Source organism: Magnolia sinica, chromosome 1 (genome assembly GCF_029962835.1).
Source record: "Magnolia sinica isolate HGM2019 chromosome 1, MsV1, whole genome shotgun sequence".
In the NCBI taxonomy this organism is placed as follows: Eukaryota; Viridiplantae; Streptophyta; class Magnoliopsida; order Magnoliales; family Magnoliaceae; genus Magnolia; species Magnolia sinica.
The window spans coordinates 81,424,458-81,443,414 of record NC_080573.1 but is presented as its reverse complement, the minus strand read 5'-3'; the positions used below and the strand labels follow the sequence as shown (position 1 = coordinate 81,443,414).

Genomic DNA, 18,957 nt, shown 5'->3' with positions numbered 1-18,957 from the left:
TGGTTTTAGGTAACCCATAGAGACGCACCACACTATCAAAAAAGATACGAGCAACATGAGACGCACCACACCATCAAAAAAGATACGAGCAACATGAGACACATCTGAAGTCTTCGATCATGGGAGGAAATGCGCCATTTTAGAAAAACGGTCCACAACGACAAAAACGAAATCGTGCTTTTTTATAGTCTTGGGAAGCCCGAGCACGAAGTCCATACTAATGTCCTGCCACGGACCATGTGGCATTGACAATGGCGTGTACAACCCGGTATTTTGCTTTCTTTGCTTTGCCAGCTGGCATGTTCGACACTGCCCTAAAACTTTGGCTACGTCTCGCTTGAGGCTTGGCCAATAGAAACGATCTTCCACGAGGGCAATAGTCTTATCACGACCAAAATGGCCAGCTATCCCTCCTGAATGAAGCTCCCAGATGAGGAATTCACGAAGGGACATACGGAGAATACAAAGTCTGTCTCTCTTGAAAAGAAAGCCATCTTTAAGAACATATTCACCCATAATATGCTGGTCACTAGAGAGCGACGCGTAAGTACCCCCAAAATCAGGACATATGGGGTATTCATCTTTCAGTTGCTCAAATCCGACTACCTCTACACTCAAGGAGTTGAGCAACGCCACTCTCCTACTAAGGGCATCCGCTGGTTTGTTTTCAACCTCGGCCTTATGTTTCAAAACAAACGAATATTCCTGAAGAAATGATACCCACTTAGCATGCCTTGGGTTGAGTTTCTTCTGAGAATGCAAATATCTCAAAGCCTCATGGTCAGAAAACAAAATGAATTCTTGCGGTAGGAAGTAGTGTCGCCAATGTCTCAGGGATTGCATTACCGCATAAAATTCTTTGTTGTAAGTGGAGTATTTTTGTTTTGCCTCATTCAGTTTCTCACTGAAATAGGTCACTGGGTGTCCTTCTTGACTCAACACTCCATCTATACCGACACCAGATGCATCGCACGCTACTACAAAGACTTTAGAAAAGTCAGGTAGACGCATGACAGGAGCTTCCACCATCTTGCCCTTAATTTCTTTAAAAGCCTTGACGGCGGCTTTAGACCACACGAACTCTCCCTTTTTCATGCACTCGGTAATGGGAGCCATAATCGTGCTAAAACCCCTAATGAACCGATGATAAAAAGTTGCTAGGCCGTGAAAACTTCGCACCTCATGAATGTTCCTTGGTTCTGGCCACTCAACTATGGCCCTGACTTTTTCAGGATCTGCGCGCATCCCTTCAGATGACACTATAAATCCTAAGAACACAACTTGGCTAGACATGAATGCACAGTTCTTAAGATTAGCGTACAACTTTTCCTTCCTAAGGACACTACAGACCTTCTTTAAATGTTCAAGGTGTGATTCCTTAGTAGTACTATAAATAAGAATATCGTCAAAGTACACCACTAGGAATTTTTCCATGAACGGCCTCAAAGCTTGTGTCATCACCCGCATGAAAGTACTGGGTGCGTTAGTCAAGCCGAAGGGCATGACCAACCACTCATACAGCCCATCTTTCGTCTTAAACGCCGTCTTCCACTCATCTCCTGGGCGTATACGGATTTGGTGATATCCACTCTTGAGGTCTATCTTAGAGAATATAGTGGACCTAGCCAACATGTCAAGCATATCATCAAGTCTAGGTATAGGGAACCTATACTTGACAGTAATTTTGTTTATGGCACGACTGTCCACACACATGCGCCACGTGCCGTCTTTCTTTGGCGTCAACAATACAGGCACAGCACACGGGCTCATACTCTCTTGGATGAAATCCTTTTGCAGAAGCTCATCAACTTGCTTCTTCAACTCTGCATGCGCTGCAGGGTTCATCCTGTAGTGAAGAAGGTTCGGTATAGTAGACCCTGGGACAAGATCAATGGCATGCTGTATGTCCCTCATAGGTGGCAACTCATTCGGTAAGTCTTCAGGAAATACATCACTGTATTCCTTCAGGACCGAGGTCACCTCACGGGGCAACTCTGATGGAACCTCAAGTGTAATTTCTCTAGCCACAAGGGCATACACCATAGAATCCTCCTTAGCCTTTTTTTCAAACTCTCTTGCGCTGATTATATGTAAAGACTTAGGTTTGGATTTCCCCATTTCTCTAAGCTCACTTGCCTTCTCATCCTTCTTCTTCCCTAGTGTATTCTCAGGTGGCATGGGATTAAGTTTGATCTTTTTACCATTATACATAAAAGTACATGCATTCGAACGGCCAAAGATCGTGACATTATTATCGAATAGCCATGGTCTACCTAGGATAACATGTCCCACATCCATAGGTAAAACATCACACCACAGGGACTCTTTGTATGACCCAAACTCGATGGGGACTAGACATTGCTGGGTGACAGGTAGGGATGTCTTGTCAACCCAAGAAACTTTATACGGGTTTGATGAGGTGTGGATTTCAGTTTTAAGCAATCTAAGGTGCTAGTGGAAATCACATTCTGACAACTTCCACTGTCCACTATCACCTTACAATTCTTTTCACCACACTTGGCAATAGTGTAGAAGATAGTGCTTCGACGCTAGTCAGCACTACTTCTAGACTGAGCTAACACACGCCTGACTACTGCAAGCGTTGCTTCTCCATCCACTTCTTCTTCATTAGTAAGTCCTCCTTTAGGGTGATACTCTTCAACTTCATAATCACCCTGGTCATCTCCACCCTCGTGGGACTCGCCTATAACTAAGGCTCTCCCACGGCTCTTCATAGGACACTGATTAGACATGTGGCCAAGGTTGCCACACTCATAACACCTCACTTGGCTCATGTTACTAGGACCGGCACCAAGAACCCCTTTGCCCTTGTCCTCCCTAGGCCTAGGCGGAATGGTCGCCTGTGCCCTATGTTGACTACCAATATTAGGTCTAGTTCCTTGGGAACTAGATCTAGCACTGGAGTCTCGGGACTCAAAACGACGAACGATAGGAGCCTTCAGATATTGCTCTAACTCCTGCACGACTTGATAGGCTTCATCTAAGTCCGTTGAGGGCCGAGTAATAAGCTCACGCTGAAGATCCGCACAAAGGCCTGTCTTGAAACGTGAGAGCGTTACTAGAGAGTCTTCTCAGATATCACATCGCATCACATACTCTTCAAATTTAGCGATGTAGTCAGCGGCAGGCATTGACCCTTGGCGTAAAGATTGTCATTGGTCAAGGAGCTTCTGACGATATGAGAGAGGAATGTACTTCTCCTTCAACTTCTCTTTTATCTCATACCAATGTGTGATAGGGGCTCTACCAACTCTCTCTATCCTACGCTCGGTGTTGGTCCAGAAGAGCTTGGCTTGACCCACAAGCTTCATCTTAACAAACCGCATTTGACGGTTTTCTGACATGCCATACCACTCAAAGTAGTGGTCCATGTCAGCAACCCAATCAAGGAATGCCTTGGGATCCAAGCGCCCATCAAAACTCGGGGCCTCAACTCTCACACTCTTCATCGCACCCTCATCTGGATCATAGCGGTTTTGATGACCACATGTGGCTCGTGCCTCTCGCACCACACCACGACCGTTACCACGATCTCTATCCTCACTACCACCACGTGTGGCAGCACGTTTTTCCATGATTCCTTCCACTTGGGAGTGCGCATCTTCCCCTACAGCAGGGTTTTCCTTTTGGGACGCCTCTAGTTGCTCCACCTTAGTCATGGTAGTGGTAATTTGGTTCTCAAGGCGGGCAAACTCACGCCTTTGACCCGCTTCTAGGGCGGTTATCTTTTGTATCAATTGAGCAAGTTGCTCAGATAACTGCTCGTTATTCATGGTAGGTTGAAGTCCGAATCCTCTACCTCTTCTCGTGGGCATACAATGAAGACTTGAACCAAACTCTACCTAACTAGACTACTAGGTGTTATGACTTTCAAGATGAATGCGATGAATGCAAAACTACTATGAACTGACACAATTAACTTGAAACAGGAAACAACTCAAATCTAGAAATTTTCCAGATTAGGAACTTTCTAAAATTGGAAAGTTTCTAAAATTGAAAACTTTCTAAACCTGGAACTTTCCTAAGTTAAACCTAAAAATCAAAACCCTAATTTGATAACTCGATCTAAACAAAAACCATGCAAGCCTTGGCTCTGATATCAAATTTGACGCAGGACAGCCCTAATTATGATGCATGCTCATGGAGATAATTAAACAGTGAAAATAAAAGGAATAAATGATCTAAAATTCTAACAGTAATCATCATAACTGAGAAAATCATAAAGGAAACATGCAATGGAGCGGGCCATCACTACAACCATAGATTATGGAATTCAATTACTACTTAGGTTGGATCCAGCGAGGGATGGGACCTCCCGATCTTGCATAGTCACACCCAATCGATCAATGAAGATCACTAGTCTGAAGAACCAAGAAGTTTCTTGGATTAGGGATTTGAGAATTTGGGGATTTAGGGTTTTGATTGGTTCTCAAGATTTTGATCGAAGAAGGATTAGCCAAAATTGGAAAATAGAAGGAAGAAAATTATTACCTTGAAGAAGTTGGAAGGGCATAAGAAGAAATTAGAAGAAGAAGATCAAGGGGAGAGAAGAAGCACCATTAGAGAGAAGAGAGGAAGGAGGCAACCAAAGGGTTTACTTTTCATTAATCAACAGTTAAAATTCGAGTTTAGGGCTTTAGCCCACTTAAATAAGCAAATAAAGACATAAAATTACTAAAATACCCCTAGAATAAGCAAATAAAGGCATAATATTACTAAAAAACCCCTAACTAAGTCAAAAACACGCAAATAACATAAGTACGGGAAAGTTTGGGCGCTCGGTCTTCTTTCTCCAATTTTCTTTCACATGTCTTCCTTGAGTGGGGTCTTCTATATGTCCAATCACATGTGAAAGGTTTTCAGCTCCTCAGTAGTCGCCTATCCACAAGGACGACACTTGTGGTTGGCGCTTTCTTCGTTGGTACACCTTGAATGCGCTTGTGTCCGCATCAAGTACCCTCATTAGTGGTTCCATCACTTTTAGGATTGACTTGACCCTCTTCCAATATTTGTTGTCCCGTATGGTGTTCGCAACTTCAACCGGTGTCCCTGATGTCTTTTGCCCATGTTTTGTGTTGAGCCATTCTCGGGAAGCGAACATCTCACTCAACTCTCCCCTATGCTGGAATAAACTCTCTAATGCTATAAAGTTTGTTGCGAATCTAGTCGCCGTAGGCCTCAACAACTCGTCCTTTCGTGAACTTTCTCATTATTGCGACTACTTGATTATGGTTGTAAATAAATGTCGTCACTTCTCTTGCCCTTTTGACCATTTTCTTAACATTCTTCTTCTTCCCAATATCTTCCAATATAAGATCAATACAATGGGCTGCACATGGTGACCAAAAAAAATGTTTTCTCTTATTCATCAACCTATGTCCTGCAAGTTTATATGATGCTTCATTATCTGTTAAAATCTGCACTACATTCTCCTCTCCAATCTCTTCCACAACTTTATCTATTAGTTCAGTAATATAAGTAGAATCTTTTGCTACCTCTGAGGTATCAATTGACTTATGGTATATAGTTCGTAAGTTGCAGTACACCATGAAGTTGATCATGCTGCGTCTGGTTGGGCCAGTCCAACCATTACACATGATCGTGCATCTTCTGACTTGCCATACAGGTTTAAAGGTAGCTACGTATGCTTTCACATCCGCATACTCTGCATATGTCCATTTCCCCCTAATCTCCTTAGCCGTGGGAGCTTTTATTCCTTCACTTGCTTCTGTTGCTGCATCAATTACCACCTGCCAATATGGAGAATTGGCCGCGTTAGGAGGTATGTTGGCATGTATAAATAACTATGATTAACACATCATATTCTATCATTAAAACAGCAAAACATTAAACAAAAAATGATTTTTCGAAATTTCAAAAAAAAGGGCCGTAAATAGCGTGTAAATAGAAAAAAATAAAAATAAATAAAAAATGACATCAAGAATCTGTAAAATGCATAGTAACATGTTCCATTATGATTAACACATCATATTCTATCATTAAAACAACAAAACATTCAATAAAAAATGATTTTTCAAATTTTCAAAAAAAATGGCCGAAAATAGTGCGTAAATAGAAAAAAATAAAAAAATAGAAAATGACATCAAGAATCTGTAAATGCACATTAACATGTTCTACTATGATTAACACATCATATTTTATCATTAAAACAGCAAAACATTCAATAAAAAATGATTTTTCGAATTTTCAAAAAAGGGCCAAAAATAGTGCGTAAATAGAAATTTTTTTAAAAAAAATAGAAAATGACATCAAGAATCTGTAAAATGCACATTACATGTTCTACTTTAATTAGCACATCATATTCTATCATTAAAACAGCAAAACATTCAATAAAAAATAATTTTTTGAATTTAAAAAAAAAAGGCCGAAAATAGTGCGTAAATAGAAAAAAATAAAAATAAAAATAAAAAATGACATCAAGAATCTGTAAAATGCACATTAACATGTTCTACTATGATTAACACATCATAGTCTACCATTAAAATAGTAAAACATTCAATAAAAAGTATAAATACCTATTTTTGAGGAATTTCTGGAAAATGGCTCACGGAGCTTCGAATCAAGAAAATCCTTAATATAAGTTGTTTTTCTCTGAAATATGAAGCTAAGATTGGTCGAAAATAGTAATAGACTGATTTAGGAAGTGTTTGGAAGAAAGAAGTTTGAAAAAAAGTGAAAAAATGGACCTTAAAAAGCCAAAAAAACTAGTTACCGTTTTCTGACCGTTACGCCTTGGCCATTACTAGGCAGTAACGGCCGTTACAGGGCTGTTACGTATACAATATCGGAGGGGTGCCCGTTACGGCCCCGTATCACGTAACAGCATCAGCCGTTGATACGCTCGTATCGTAACCGATACGGGACACCCGACTCTAATATGGGCCTGACATGTAATCTAATGGCATGATCTTTGATTGGACAGATCATGTGATCATCTAGGAGCCATCTAATGGTGATATGCAGTCTGGATGCATCATGTCAGCTATTCATCTCGCTTGGATGAAAGGCTGCTGTTTTCTTTTCTTTTATTTTTTTACAACTAATGCTTATTACACTCCATGAAGATGTGGCATGTCTGGACATCTGGATCTCTCCTCTAGTGGGACCACAATTGATGGACCGTATCCTGAAAATCACATTGGTTGGATGATCCTAACCACGTGGTCTGAGTTTTGTAGGAAAAAAAAAAAAAGATGGTTTAAAATTCAATTAACAGTTCATCTCGCTTGGATGAAAGGCTACTGTTTTCATTTCTCTTCTTTTTTACAACTAATGCTTATTACACTCCATGAAGATGTGGCATGTCTGGACATCTGGATCTCTCCTCTGGTGGGACCACAATTGATGGACCGTAGCCTGAAAATCACATTGGTTGGATGATCCTAACCATGTGGTCTGAGTTTTGTAGGTAAAAGAAAATTTAAAAAAAGATGGTTTAAAAGTCAATTAACAGTTCACGTTCACTGGAGAAAAAATCCTCTGTTCAGGCAGAACTGATGTTCTTTACAGGCTATGGCGTGTTGATTATCGGATCCATTGGATATCCAAGTGCCGTACAAATTGTTCCCATGGGATGCATGTGATATTTTGCATGACATTAGCATTCTTCTTCTTTAATAAGTGCTTTGTAAGATTTTTATATTCTCATATGATTTTTCAGGCACTATTTTACTCAGCCCTGCTCTCTGCACGTGAGATGCTCGCTCCAGAGGATGGATCAGCAGACCTCATACGTGCATTAAACAATCGGCTGGTTGCATTATCATTTCACATCAGAGAATATTATTGGATAGATATGAGAAAACTCAATGAGATTTACCGTTACAAAACAGAGGAGTATTCCTATGATGCAGTTAATAAGTTCAACATCTACCCTGATCAGATATCTCCATGGCTGGTAGAATGGATGCCTAATAAAGGAGGCTATCTCATTGGAAATCTGCAGCCAGCCCACATGGATTTCCGTTTCTTCTCTCTTGGGAACTTGTGGGCAATAGTTAGCAGTCTAACAACAAGGGATCAATCCCATGCCATATTGGATCTCATTGAGGCCAAGTGGAATGTTTTAGTGGCGGATATGCCATTCAAGATATGTTATCCTGCTCTTGAAGGCCAGGAGTGGCGGATTATCACAGGCAGTGATCCAAAGAACACGTAAAACTCTATGCCTTCTATGATCAGCTTTGCTAAGCCCACATGCATTTGCAATAAATAAAGCTATGTGCATGCCACACATGTGCCACAATGGAACAATAGGTCCGGTATCCAATCCATCCGTCAGAATGGAACTACTATATTCATTGCCTAGCCCAAGAACCAGGGTGTTCCACCGGCCAAGTGCATGATGTTTTTGCAAAACAAGTGTACGTCTCTGAAAAAGTTGGCTGAAGTTTTCTAATCCATCCACCCGTTTCCAATATTGGGGCCTACATGCTGATTAGAGAATATTTTATTTTTGGGAAAACATGTACAAGGTCGGACCAACCAGCTGGATGGATTAGATCTCGTATGTATGTGCCATGCTGGCCCATGCGTGGCGTGTACAAGAGCTTTATTGCAAACACGTGTGCTTATTAAAAATCTGTCTAAGATATCCTTGTTTATGCTTCCTTGCTTTGCTCTTTCGTTTCCCTTTCTCCATCACTTAATTCCTGTTTCTCATGCAGGCCTTGGTCATACCACAATGGAGGTTCTTGGCCAACTTTGCTGTGGCAGGTTAGCAGTTTCTTCTTTCTTTCTTCTTGAATTTGAAGTTGCTTCCATGTTTGTATAAGGTAATGTTGGCTAAGAATTTGTTTAGATACAAGACTGTATGCATGTGATGCAAGCAGTGTTTTAAATAGCGGTAGCGTGTGGCGTAGTGTTCAACCCTCCGTAGCGTGTAGCGAAATAGCGTAGCGTGTAGCGTAAGCTACACAATACTTCTATTTTTTAATTATATATATATATATATATATATATATATATATATATGATAAATATTAAATAGTAAGAATTTGATAGATAGGGTCTTATTATTTTTAAGTTAATACATGTCTCGTGTACAATTTTTTAAGGGCCCGAATTAGGCGGGACTCGGATTGTGAAGTGTAGCACACAAGTGTCAAAGTTTTTTGGGCCCCACCGTGATAAATGTGCTATATCCACACCATCCATCCATTTTGCCAAATAATTTTAGGGCATGAGCCCAAAAATGAGGCAAATCCAAAGCTCAGGTGGACCGCACCATACGAAACAATAATAATTAAACGTCCACCATTAAAAATTTATTGGGGGCTACAAAAGTTTTAGATCAAGCTGACATGTGTGTTTTCCCTTCATCCATGTCAGTGTGACCCAATTAACAGGTTAGATGGAAAATAAACATTACAGCGGACCGTGTAACAAAATAGTGCAAGTGCACTGTTCAACATGCACCGCAGAACACAAAATAATAATAATAATAATAAGTGCGTGGCTGTGAAACAGCCACGCAGTCTATTCCGGAAATGGAAAAGAAGAGAGGGGGAAACCGAAAGAAAAGAGGGAAAGAAGAGAGAGAGAGAGAGAGAGAGAGAGAAGAATCTGCAGCTATGGCCGCAACCGCAGCAGTTCGAGAAGAAGAAGAGGAAGAAGAAGAAGGAGAAGAAGAAAAAAGAAAAAAAGAAAAAGGAAGGAGCGTACCTATTTTTGTCTCAAGATGAGATTGAATCAGTGAAAACTGCAAATGTTGAAGCTCCACAGCGATCGATAGAGTGGGGAGATGAGCAACGTCAGCAGCGTCGGTTTGCGCCTGACAGCAGATTTTCGACCTCAACATTGAAGGGTGGGGAGAGGAGCAGCGTCGGCAGCGTCGAATTGGCCCTGTGAGAGGATTTTTGGTCTCCAAATGGAAGGGTGGGGACAGCAACTGCGTCGGCTGCTTCGGTTTGGGGGTGGAAGCCCTTTCGAATTAGGTTTTTTCTTTTTTAACTTAAGTTTGGCTTGTGATGTGAGTTCACCACTGTTTCTTGCACTGAAAAAAAAAAAAAAAAAAACCAAACAGGTAGCGCACGCTACCTGCACTACACGCTACGTATCCGTAGCGTACGCTATACGCTATTTGTAACGCTACGTAGCGAAATCGTTACGCTACGCTACGTAGCGTATGCTACCGCTACGCTACGGACGCTACTGAAAACACTGGATGCAAGACATGATGTTAAACATGATGTGTGAGATTTCAGACTTAAAATCACCTTAGTTCAGAAACAATTACACAAATTCCATATCCCACATAAACAGTCCAAAAATTCAAGTAAAGGAGAATCTATGCGGGTCCAGGCCTACACAGGCTAAGACTGGACCAATAAAAATTATAAACCAAACGATGCTCAAAGGGAAATAGAAATCAACCACACATGCATAGCAAACAGTCCCTAATCCAAGGGATTCCCCAATCTCAATTCAAGGAATCCTAGGGTGAAAAAAGAAAGGGACAAATAAATTAGGGCTAATGCAAACTCGGGCTAGGGTTTAGGAAATAGGAATGAAAAGAGGAAAACTAGAGGAAAACCTAACCCGAAGAAAGCTCCTGCGTGTAGATGGTGGCCCAGGGCTGACGCACGTGCGTGGGTGGGCTGGCCGCACATGTGATGGAAGCCCGCCTCCCCAAAGTGATACCTAAGCCTTGGTTAGCCAGGAGAGACCTTCAATCCCTCCTACAGGTCCAGATTCTGGAAACTGGCTGTAGGGGGTGAATAGCTGCAAAAGCTGGAAAATTCAAAACAATAATGATGATGAAGATGAGAGATATGGATGGAAGAGGGTAGGGGCGGATGGAGATAGATGTGGCTTCGCACCACGGTAGTTAACCCTTTGAAAAGGGAGGGTTTCGCACCCACTTTTGAATTCTTCCACAACTCACTAAGAGAGCAGAAAAATAAAACAAGAATTTTTATTAAGCTTCAATGAATGAAAAGAACTACAAGGGGTGCCTATTTATAGGGAAAATCATATACCCCAAAACTCGCACCATGTCCTATTACTTGGCGATGAAGTAAACTAAAATAAAAACCAAACAAAGATATTTATAGCGTTCACGATGTTCTAAATAATAACAATAAGCAAAACCTAAAATATGAAATCAATCCGACGAGTGGGCCACGATCATGAGATCCCATGATGGACTTTTCTTGATTATCGGGCCCACCCTTTTGAACCAAAACTTCGTCTTGTAGCTAGGAGGCCCTCCCTGGACGTCGTCATCGAGCCAGATCGATGGTGGGGCCCTCCTTCTGCGTACCTACATGTGTAGGGGGGTGGTGTGCGTGCCCATGCACGCATGATGTCCCCATCAATTCTCCCTGGCTGCGAAGATTTCGCTACTGGTGAAATAAAACTCCTGAACCGATATAGGATGTTAGGATCAAATCTCTGAAGCTCCTCAATGAGCCACGTGCTGTCTGAAGCTGGGCGTGACTTCCATTTAATCAGGTACTTCTGAAACTCGCCATCCGACGTGGATATTATCTGATGGTCCAGAAGATCCTCTATTTTCTCTCTAGGTGTGGGAAGGGTAAGTATGTAAGGTAGAGGCTGAGAAAATGGGTTGAGAAGGGTAGGTATGTGACGTAGTAGCTGGGAAGATGGGTCAGGACAGGTAGGTATGTGAGGTAGAGGCTGAAAAAATAGGTCAGGACGGGTATGTATGGGAGGTAGAGATTGGACAAATGGGTCGGGAGAGGTAGGTATGGGACGTAGTAGCTGGGAAGATGGGTCGGGATGGATAGGTATGGGAGGTAGAGACTGGGAAAATGGGTTGGGAGAGGGCCATGGATCAAGGGATAAATTTGGGGAATCAAGATTGGTGGGTGAAGGGCCGGACAAAGTATCAGTGGTCGCCTGAAAAGTAACTAGATCCTCCACATTGAATGTGGAATTAATTCCCAGGAAAGGTGGAATATCTACCTCGTACGCATTTAGACCGTTTCGTTTTATAATTTTGAAGGGTCCAGCGCTACGCGCGTGTCACTTAGAATGGCCTCCGGAAGATACAGCTTGGGCTTGATGTGGACCATCACAGAGTCCCCAATATTGAATTCTTTGAAACGTTCATGCTGGTCTGTAGAAATTTGTAATATTCATTACTGTAGTGATCTTCTGCTTGATTTCTTGATGCTATGAATGAATGTGATGCGCAAAAGACTGCTGGATCTGACGGCCTGTGGGACAGAGACATAGGAACGATATCAATAGGTTTCTCAGGTTTATAGCCAGTAACAACTTCAAAAGGACTGAGACCTGTTGACCTATCGACAAAACTATTAAATGCAAACTCGGTTGTAGGTATTACGGTGTCCCATGTTCTGGTGTGCTCTATATCCCTCCTAGGGAGACTCATCCGGTAGATTATCAGGAAAGACATCATGAAACTCATCCACTACCGAAATGACCTCAGTAGGTAAATCTACACTAGCCTCTAGTGCACTCTCTCTAGCCACAAGGCCGCACATGTTGTACTCCTCAAAATAATGGTCTTGATGTCCCTCATAGGGTGGGGGTACGGGTGCACGCCCATGACTGATTCCTTGGCCACCTCCATTCATTGGTCCATCTTCCTGGCCACCTGCCTGAGATTGGCCATCTTCCCTAATTGTGAGGTTTGTCCTAAGGGAGGCCTCTGTTTGGTTAAGGTGTTGATCTATGTCTTGTTCCAAGAGCTTACCCCAAGACTTGATCTGCTGGGACAGCTTGTTTAGTGACTCTAGCAGTTGTTCCATGTTTAGTATATGGTGCTAGCCAAAACCATGACCCGTACGTGTGAGCGTACAACTGCAACTCCACCTAAGGACTTTCTACGATGACTATATGGGACTAAATGATCCTATGAGCCTCTATATGAGGGAAACTACGCAGTGCTATTAAAATCCAACAATATAGTTGTCAAAATAAAGGAATAACAGAAAGTTACAGCAATGTAAATTGCTAACTTCCTGCTAACAGAAATTTCAGCAAGTAATATCAAGGACTATGGATTCCTAAAAGCTACATATGATGAACTGAATGCATGATGGACTCAAACAAACTAACCCTAAACATGTAATGTATTCCCCTATAAGAACCCTAAGCTCTGATACCAAATTTGATGCAGGACATGAAATTAAACATGATGTGTGAAATTTCAGGCTTAAAATCACCTTAATTCAGAAACAATTACACAAATTCCATATCCCACATAAAAAGTCCAAACATTCAAGTAAAGGGGAATCTATGTGGGTCCAGGCCTACACAGGCTAAGGCTGGACGAATAAAAATTATAAACCAAACGATGCTCAAAGGGAAATAGAAATCAACCACACATATATAGCAAACAATCCCTAATCCAAGGGATTCCCCAATATCAATTCAAGGAACCCTAGGGTGAAAAAAAGGGGCAAATAAATTAGGGCTAATGCAAACTAAGACTAGGGTTTAGGAAATATGAATGAAAAGAGGAAAACCAGAGGAAAACCTGACTCGAAGAAAGCTCCTGTTGTAGATGGTGGCTCGGGGCTGACGCACGTGCGCTGGTGAGCTGGCCGCACGTGTGATGGAAGCTCACCTCCCCAAAGTGACACCTAGGCCTTGGTGGGCCAGGGGAGACCTCTAATCCCTCCTATAGGTCCAGATTCTGAAAACTGGCTGTAGGGGGATGAATAGCTGCAAAAACTATGAAATTCAAAGCAATAATGATGATAGAAGATGAGAGATATGGATGGAAGAGGGTAGGGGCAGATGGAGATAGATGTGGCTTCACACCACGATAGTTAGCCCTTCGAAAAGGGAGGGCTTCGCACCTACTTTTGAATTCTTCCACAACTCACTAAGAGAGCAAAAAAATAAAGCAGGAATTTTTATTAAACTTCAATGAATGAAAAGAACTACAAGGGGTGCCTATTTATAGGGAAAACCCTACACCCCAAAAACTCGCACCATGTACACAACCTATTACTTGGCGATGAAGTAAATTAAAATAAAAACCAAACAAAGAAATCTAAAGTGTTCACGATGTTCTAAATAATAACAATAAGAAAAACCTAAAATATGAAATCAATCCGACGAGTGGGTCACGATCATAAGATCCCATGATGGGCTTTTCTTGACTATCGGGCCCGTTCTTTTGAACCAAAACTTTGTCTTCTAGCTAGAAGGCCCTCCCTCGTCATCAAGCCAGATCGATGGTGGGGCCCTCCTTCTGCGTACGTACGTGCGTAGGGGTGGTGGTGTGCGTGCGCGTGTGCGCATGATGTCTCCATCAGCATGTATCATGGATTATGGGATTCGCTAGCCCAACAGGCACCCCCTCCACATGCCTCACCGACATCTGAACTATCTATCATGGGCAACCCATCTTTTAGACCTTTCTTCCAAAACCTCAGACCGGTCAACCATTAGGTAGGCCAAACATTTATAGAAACAATGGATAATCTGAAAAGGCTTACACGTTTCTTATTGTCCATTGTTTCTGAACATCTGGCAAACCTATTAGTACATACACTGCCTGCCCGATGCATGGCTCAGATATCCTATAGACTGGCCAGGTTGGCTCATCTGTCTGCATATAGAGCCCTAGAGGAGCATGTTCAGTTAGAAAAGCATCTCTATATTCATCTTATATATTTTATCTACATATGTATTTCCTGTCATTGGATTTTGCACTCAAAAGTGCTGTTCATTAGAAAAGGCATTACAGTGATTCTTGAATACGTAACCTTCTAGCTCAAGGTTTAATAACCTTTTTTGACTCAGTATGACTCAGCTGAGTCAATCTTGACTTGATGGGACTGGAGGCCAACTCGATGAAAAAACTGAATTTATTTGAGTTCTTGAATCCCAGTTGATGAGCTGAATCGAAAACTAGGTTGAGTAAAGTTGACTCAAAAAATGCAACCGAGTCCATTTCTTATACGGGTGATGGCGATGGTGGCGATGTTTATCCAAGGGTCTTAAAACCCCTCTTATCTCTCAAATTTTAAATATTTGTAATATTTATTAATTTTTGGAGAAAAACTTGGTCAAGTACTCGAGTTAGTTTACTCAGCAAGCTTTCGAGTTGGGTCAGATGTCTGGGAATTAAGGCTTTTGCAGCCAGAAACTTGATGAATTTATTAAGGTTTTGAGTTTGCAAAGATCTGGGAAACAGCCATGGTGAAATACAGCTATGTAATGCCCGTTTGATCACCTGTTTGATCCTTTGATTGGTTTGCTGTTTCACATTCTTTGGACACTTTCAATTTCCTCTTATGGAAACACTTGAAGCTGTCATGAAATCTTGCTGAGCAGGACACCCAGAGTAGGAACATTTCCCAACCACTTCTGTCTACTGCACTAGGATTATTTTTTTTTCATGATTGTGAGAATGCCACTGTAGTACGAAGATTCATAAGATGTTAGGCCTGAGCAAATGTGATCTCTTATGAATAATGGGTCCATACATGTCAACCTGGAGGCAAGGTATGCAAAAAGGGTTATGTAACGGCCGTTACGTAAAGGTAACGGTGGTCACCATTATGCGTTAGGGGGTCGTAATGGCCGTTACATAAAAAACAACCACAATGGCCTTTATGACCCCCTACTGGGCCTGCTATGCCCTCTATAACGGTCTGTTACGGGGCTGATACAGGTTTTTTTTTTATATATATAAATAAATTTAATTAAGAAAGAAAGAAAAGAAAAGGAAACAGAGACTGTAACGGGCTGTAACAGGGGCCTTAACGGCCGTTATGGCCTGTATCATAACGGTAACGGTGGTGACCATTACAGCCACTGTTACCGTTACGGAATTCCGTGATCAGGGGCCAAGATCGTTTATCTAATGACTCTCCATCACTGACAAGGGATTTCAAACCTCCCAGCTTTAAAGAACTCCAACCCCATCATGTTTGGCTAGGTATTCAAAAATTATTACGTAATGGTCATTACATAACAGTAATGGTGGGACCCCATTATGCAATACAGTGATGTGATGCTCGATTTGAAGGGAATAAAAATAAGGCCTGAGATGGGCTGATACGAGGCCGTAATTGGATGATACGTTTTTACCTCTTTTTTTTTTTTTTTTTTGACCGTTACAGGGCTGTAATGGCTGTATGGCCCGTAGCATAATAGTCATGTGGGCGGTCATTACGCCAACCATCACTGTTACCGAATACCTTGATATTTGGGTTATTTTTGGTTGAACATGAACACTTGCTGTATTCTTTTTCTGCTTAACTTTCTATTTGTAAGTCAAAGGTGGAAGGATTAGGCTGCCTGATTTTCCACATCTTCCTGCCATCCCTATGAGATCAACAATCTGGATTAGCTAAGAATCCTCAGAATTATAGCTGTTAACGGGCTGGGCCTGGGTTGTCTTCGGCCTGGATTTTGAACGGTTCAGGCTGGGCCTATTCAAATTTTGATTGTGCTTGGCCAGGCCTGGCCCATTGACAGCCCTAATCAGAATCCTTTGATTGTTTATTTTTATTTTTTATTGTTTGAGGCTCAGCACTGCACTTCTTTGGTAAATACCTACTGTGCTGCATAGAGTTGATAGCATATGGATAGATTCGTTCATGATATATTTGCGTTGCCTGTTGCAGCTAACAGTGGCATGCATAAAGATGAACAGACCAGAGATAGCTACCAGAGCCATTGAGGTTGCTGAGAAGCGGATATCAGCAGAGAAATGGCCCGAGTATTATGACACTAAAAGAGCGCGATTCATCGGGAAACAAGCACGACTGTATCAGACTTGGTCAATTGCCGGATTCCTCGTGGCGAAGCTCCTCCTCCGTAACCCGGATGCAGCAAAGATTCTTATGAACGAAGAGGATGCAGAGCTCGTGAATGCCTTTTATTGCATGATCGATGCCAATCCAAGGAGAAAACGCAGTCGAAAGGGACAAAAGAGTTATATAGTATAGGCTGTATCGGAAATACCACAACTACTAAAAATTGGCGGTGCGAGCATAGCCTTCTGATAAATGTTTCAGTGATCCACTCATGGCACCAAAGGGTGACCAGAAATCTGCCTGCAATTATTGTTTTCCATGATTTAACTAGTGCTGTATCATTGTTATTATCTTCATTTTCAACAGGCAAGTTCAAATAAGGCCTGCAACTTCAATGTGTTTTGATCCTCATGGCAGATGACCCTGTATCATATATGTATCTTTTGTAAAATATGTAATGATATCACTTATATATATAACCAAAATACACTGGTTATGTGGGAAATTTCTATTCTTATATTTGACTTTGCAGAGATTTGCATACTTCTTGGCCCATTTGGATTACCCCCAATTGATTATTATTATTATTATTATGGGACACCATTCCACTCTCTGTTTTGGGATGGAGTTTGCCTTTTCACCCCGTCTCAAGTGAGATGAGAACAGTTCCCACTACTAATTTGGATGGTGTGCATCCCATTCTCCAGGGAAGTTGGGATGCTGATCTGTAACTTAAAAGAGAGAATTTATATTTTGTATGGGTTGCTTTTCCATTCAAATTAGTTTCCATTGTTAAACTGTATTGAGCATAATGTATTTCCTTATTTACATGCCACCCCAGACGTTCCCCTACCAAAGTATCAGTTCCTCTTGCTATTCAGGAAACATCCAACATGGTTCAAGATATCAGTAAAATCTCCATTAGTCTTTTGATACTTTGATTGAAGATCCTGAAAAAACTCAACCTCGGCTGAGTTGAGTTGAATTTATCAGACTTCACAGATTTTATCTCAATTTGTTTAGGACTTGTTCCGGACTAGGTTGACTCAGTTGACTTAACTTGACAAAATTCCTGGTTCAGTCGACTGGATCATGTTCTAAAACTCAGTGACTCAACTTGAAACTCAGCTCAGTCAACTTGATTTGGTCAGAAATCGAACCAAGTCAATTTGAAACTTGCTCGTGACCTTGACTCATTTCAAACTTTGCATGACCATCCAATCAGCTTGCCAACTCAGTAAACTCAACATGACTGAAATCGAGCCACTCACCAAGTTAATTAGTTTTTTAATAAAAAGATTTTGGATGATGGATTGGACTCGAGCATGAGCTCAAGCGAGAAAGGCAACAGTGTCTGCCGGCGAACCAAGCTACTTGGAAGTTGGAACTGCCCATTATTAGTAAAATCTTATTTTTAGTTTAATTATTAAATACTGAGTTGAGTTGAGTTGAATGTGTTGGGTCTTTAAGTCGACCCACTTGATTGGATATTGAGTCGAGTTTTTGAGTTTTTTTTTTTTTTTGGTACCTCGACCGGACAAAACTATAAATAAAAATACAAAAAATAGAAATTAAACTCAAAAGATTTGCTTTACTCATTAGGATCTACAATATTAGAAACTTTTAAATACTAAATACTATTGAACTTTGGAAGTCAGGACTTGAGAAAACTTGACCAAGTGACTTGATTCAACAAACTTTTGAGTTGAATCGGTTTTCTGTGTTTTAGAGTTTGAGGTGATAGATAAACTCTCTAAGTTCAGTACATATTTGAACTGGGATACCACAATCTTTCTAATAACCTTTTGTTTCTTTTGAGAGGTAAATTCCAACTAATATTGGGACGAATAATCTATTCTGCCATTCTGTTTGCTTCTCTCCCACCAACACTAGTCCATTTGTTCTTAGGAAATATTCTTTGTTGGTGTAGTTGCATCATCCAGCTTCCTTTCAATGTTTCCTTCTTCTTCTTCTTCTTCTTTTTTTTTTTGATAATATATAATAAAAATGATCCAGTGCTTTCAGAACATTACAAGTTACAATGCTCCTAGTTTTTTTGAACGATGATAAATTTTATTGAAAAAAAAAAGAAAAAGAAGAGGCCAAGGCCAGAAAAACAGCGACAAAAACTATACAATGGCCCGAAGGCCCTTACAAATCAGCCCAGATATCCAGGAACCGAACACCAACCTTTGAAGCCACT

At 41.2% G+C, this 18,957-nt stretch overlaps 1 protein-coding gene across 3 annotated transcripts in view; it reads left to right on the top strand.

Annotated features, from left to right (window-relative positions):
• Nucleotides 1-17,273, top strand: part of LOC131251228 (neutral/alkaline invertase 3, chloroplastic) — a 35,011-nt gene extending 17,738 nt beyond the window's left edge. For all 3 annotated transcript variants that reach the window (XM_058251848.1, XM_058251841.1, XM_058251836.1), the window contains exons 5-7: nt 7,703-8,196; nt 8,709-8,757; nt 16,623-17,273. In XM_058251848.1, coding sequence (XP_058107831.1) covers nt 7,703-8,196; nt 8,709-8,757; nt 16,623-16,946 — 867 coding nt within the window. In that variant the 3' untranslated portion in view covers nt 16,947-17,273. The remainder of the gene's footprint in view (nt 1-7,702; nt 8,197-8,708; nt 8,758-16,622) is intronic.
• Nucleotides 17,274-18,957: the final 1,684 nt, after the last annotated feature.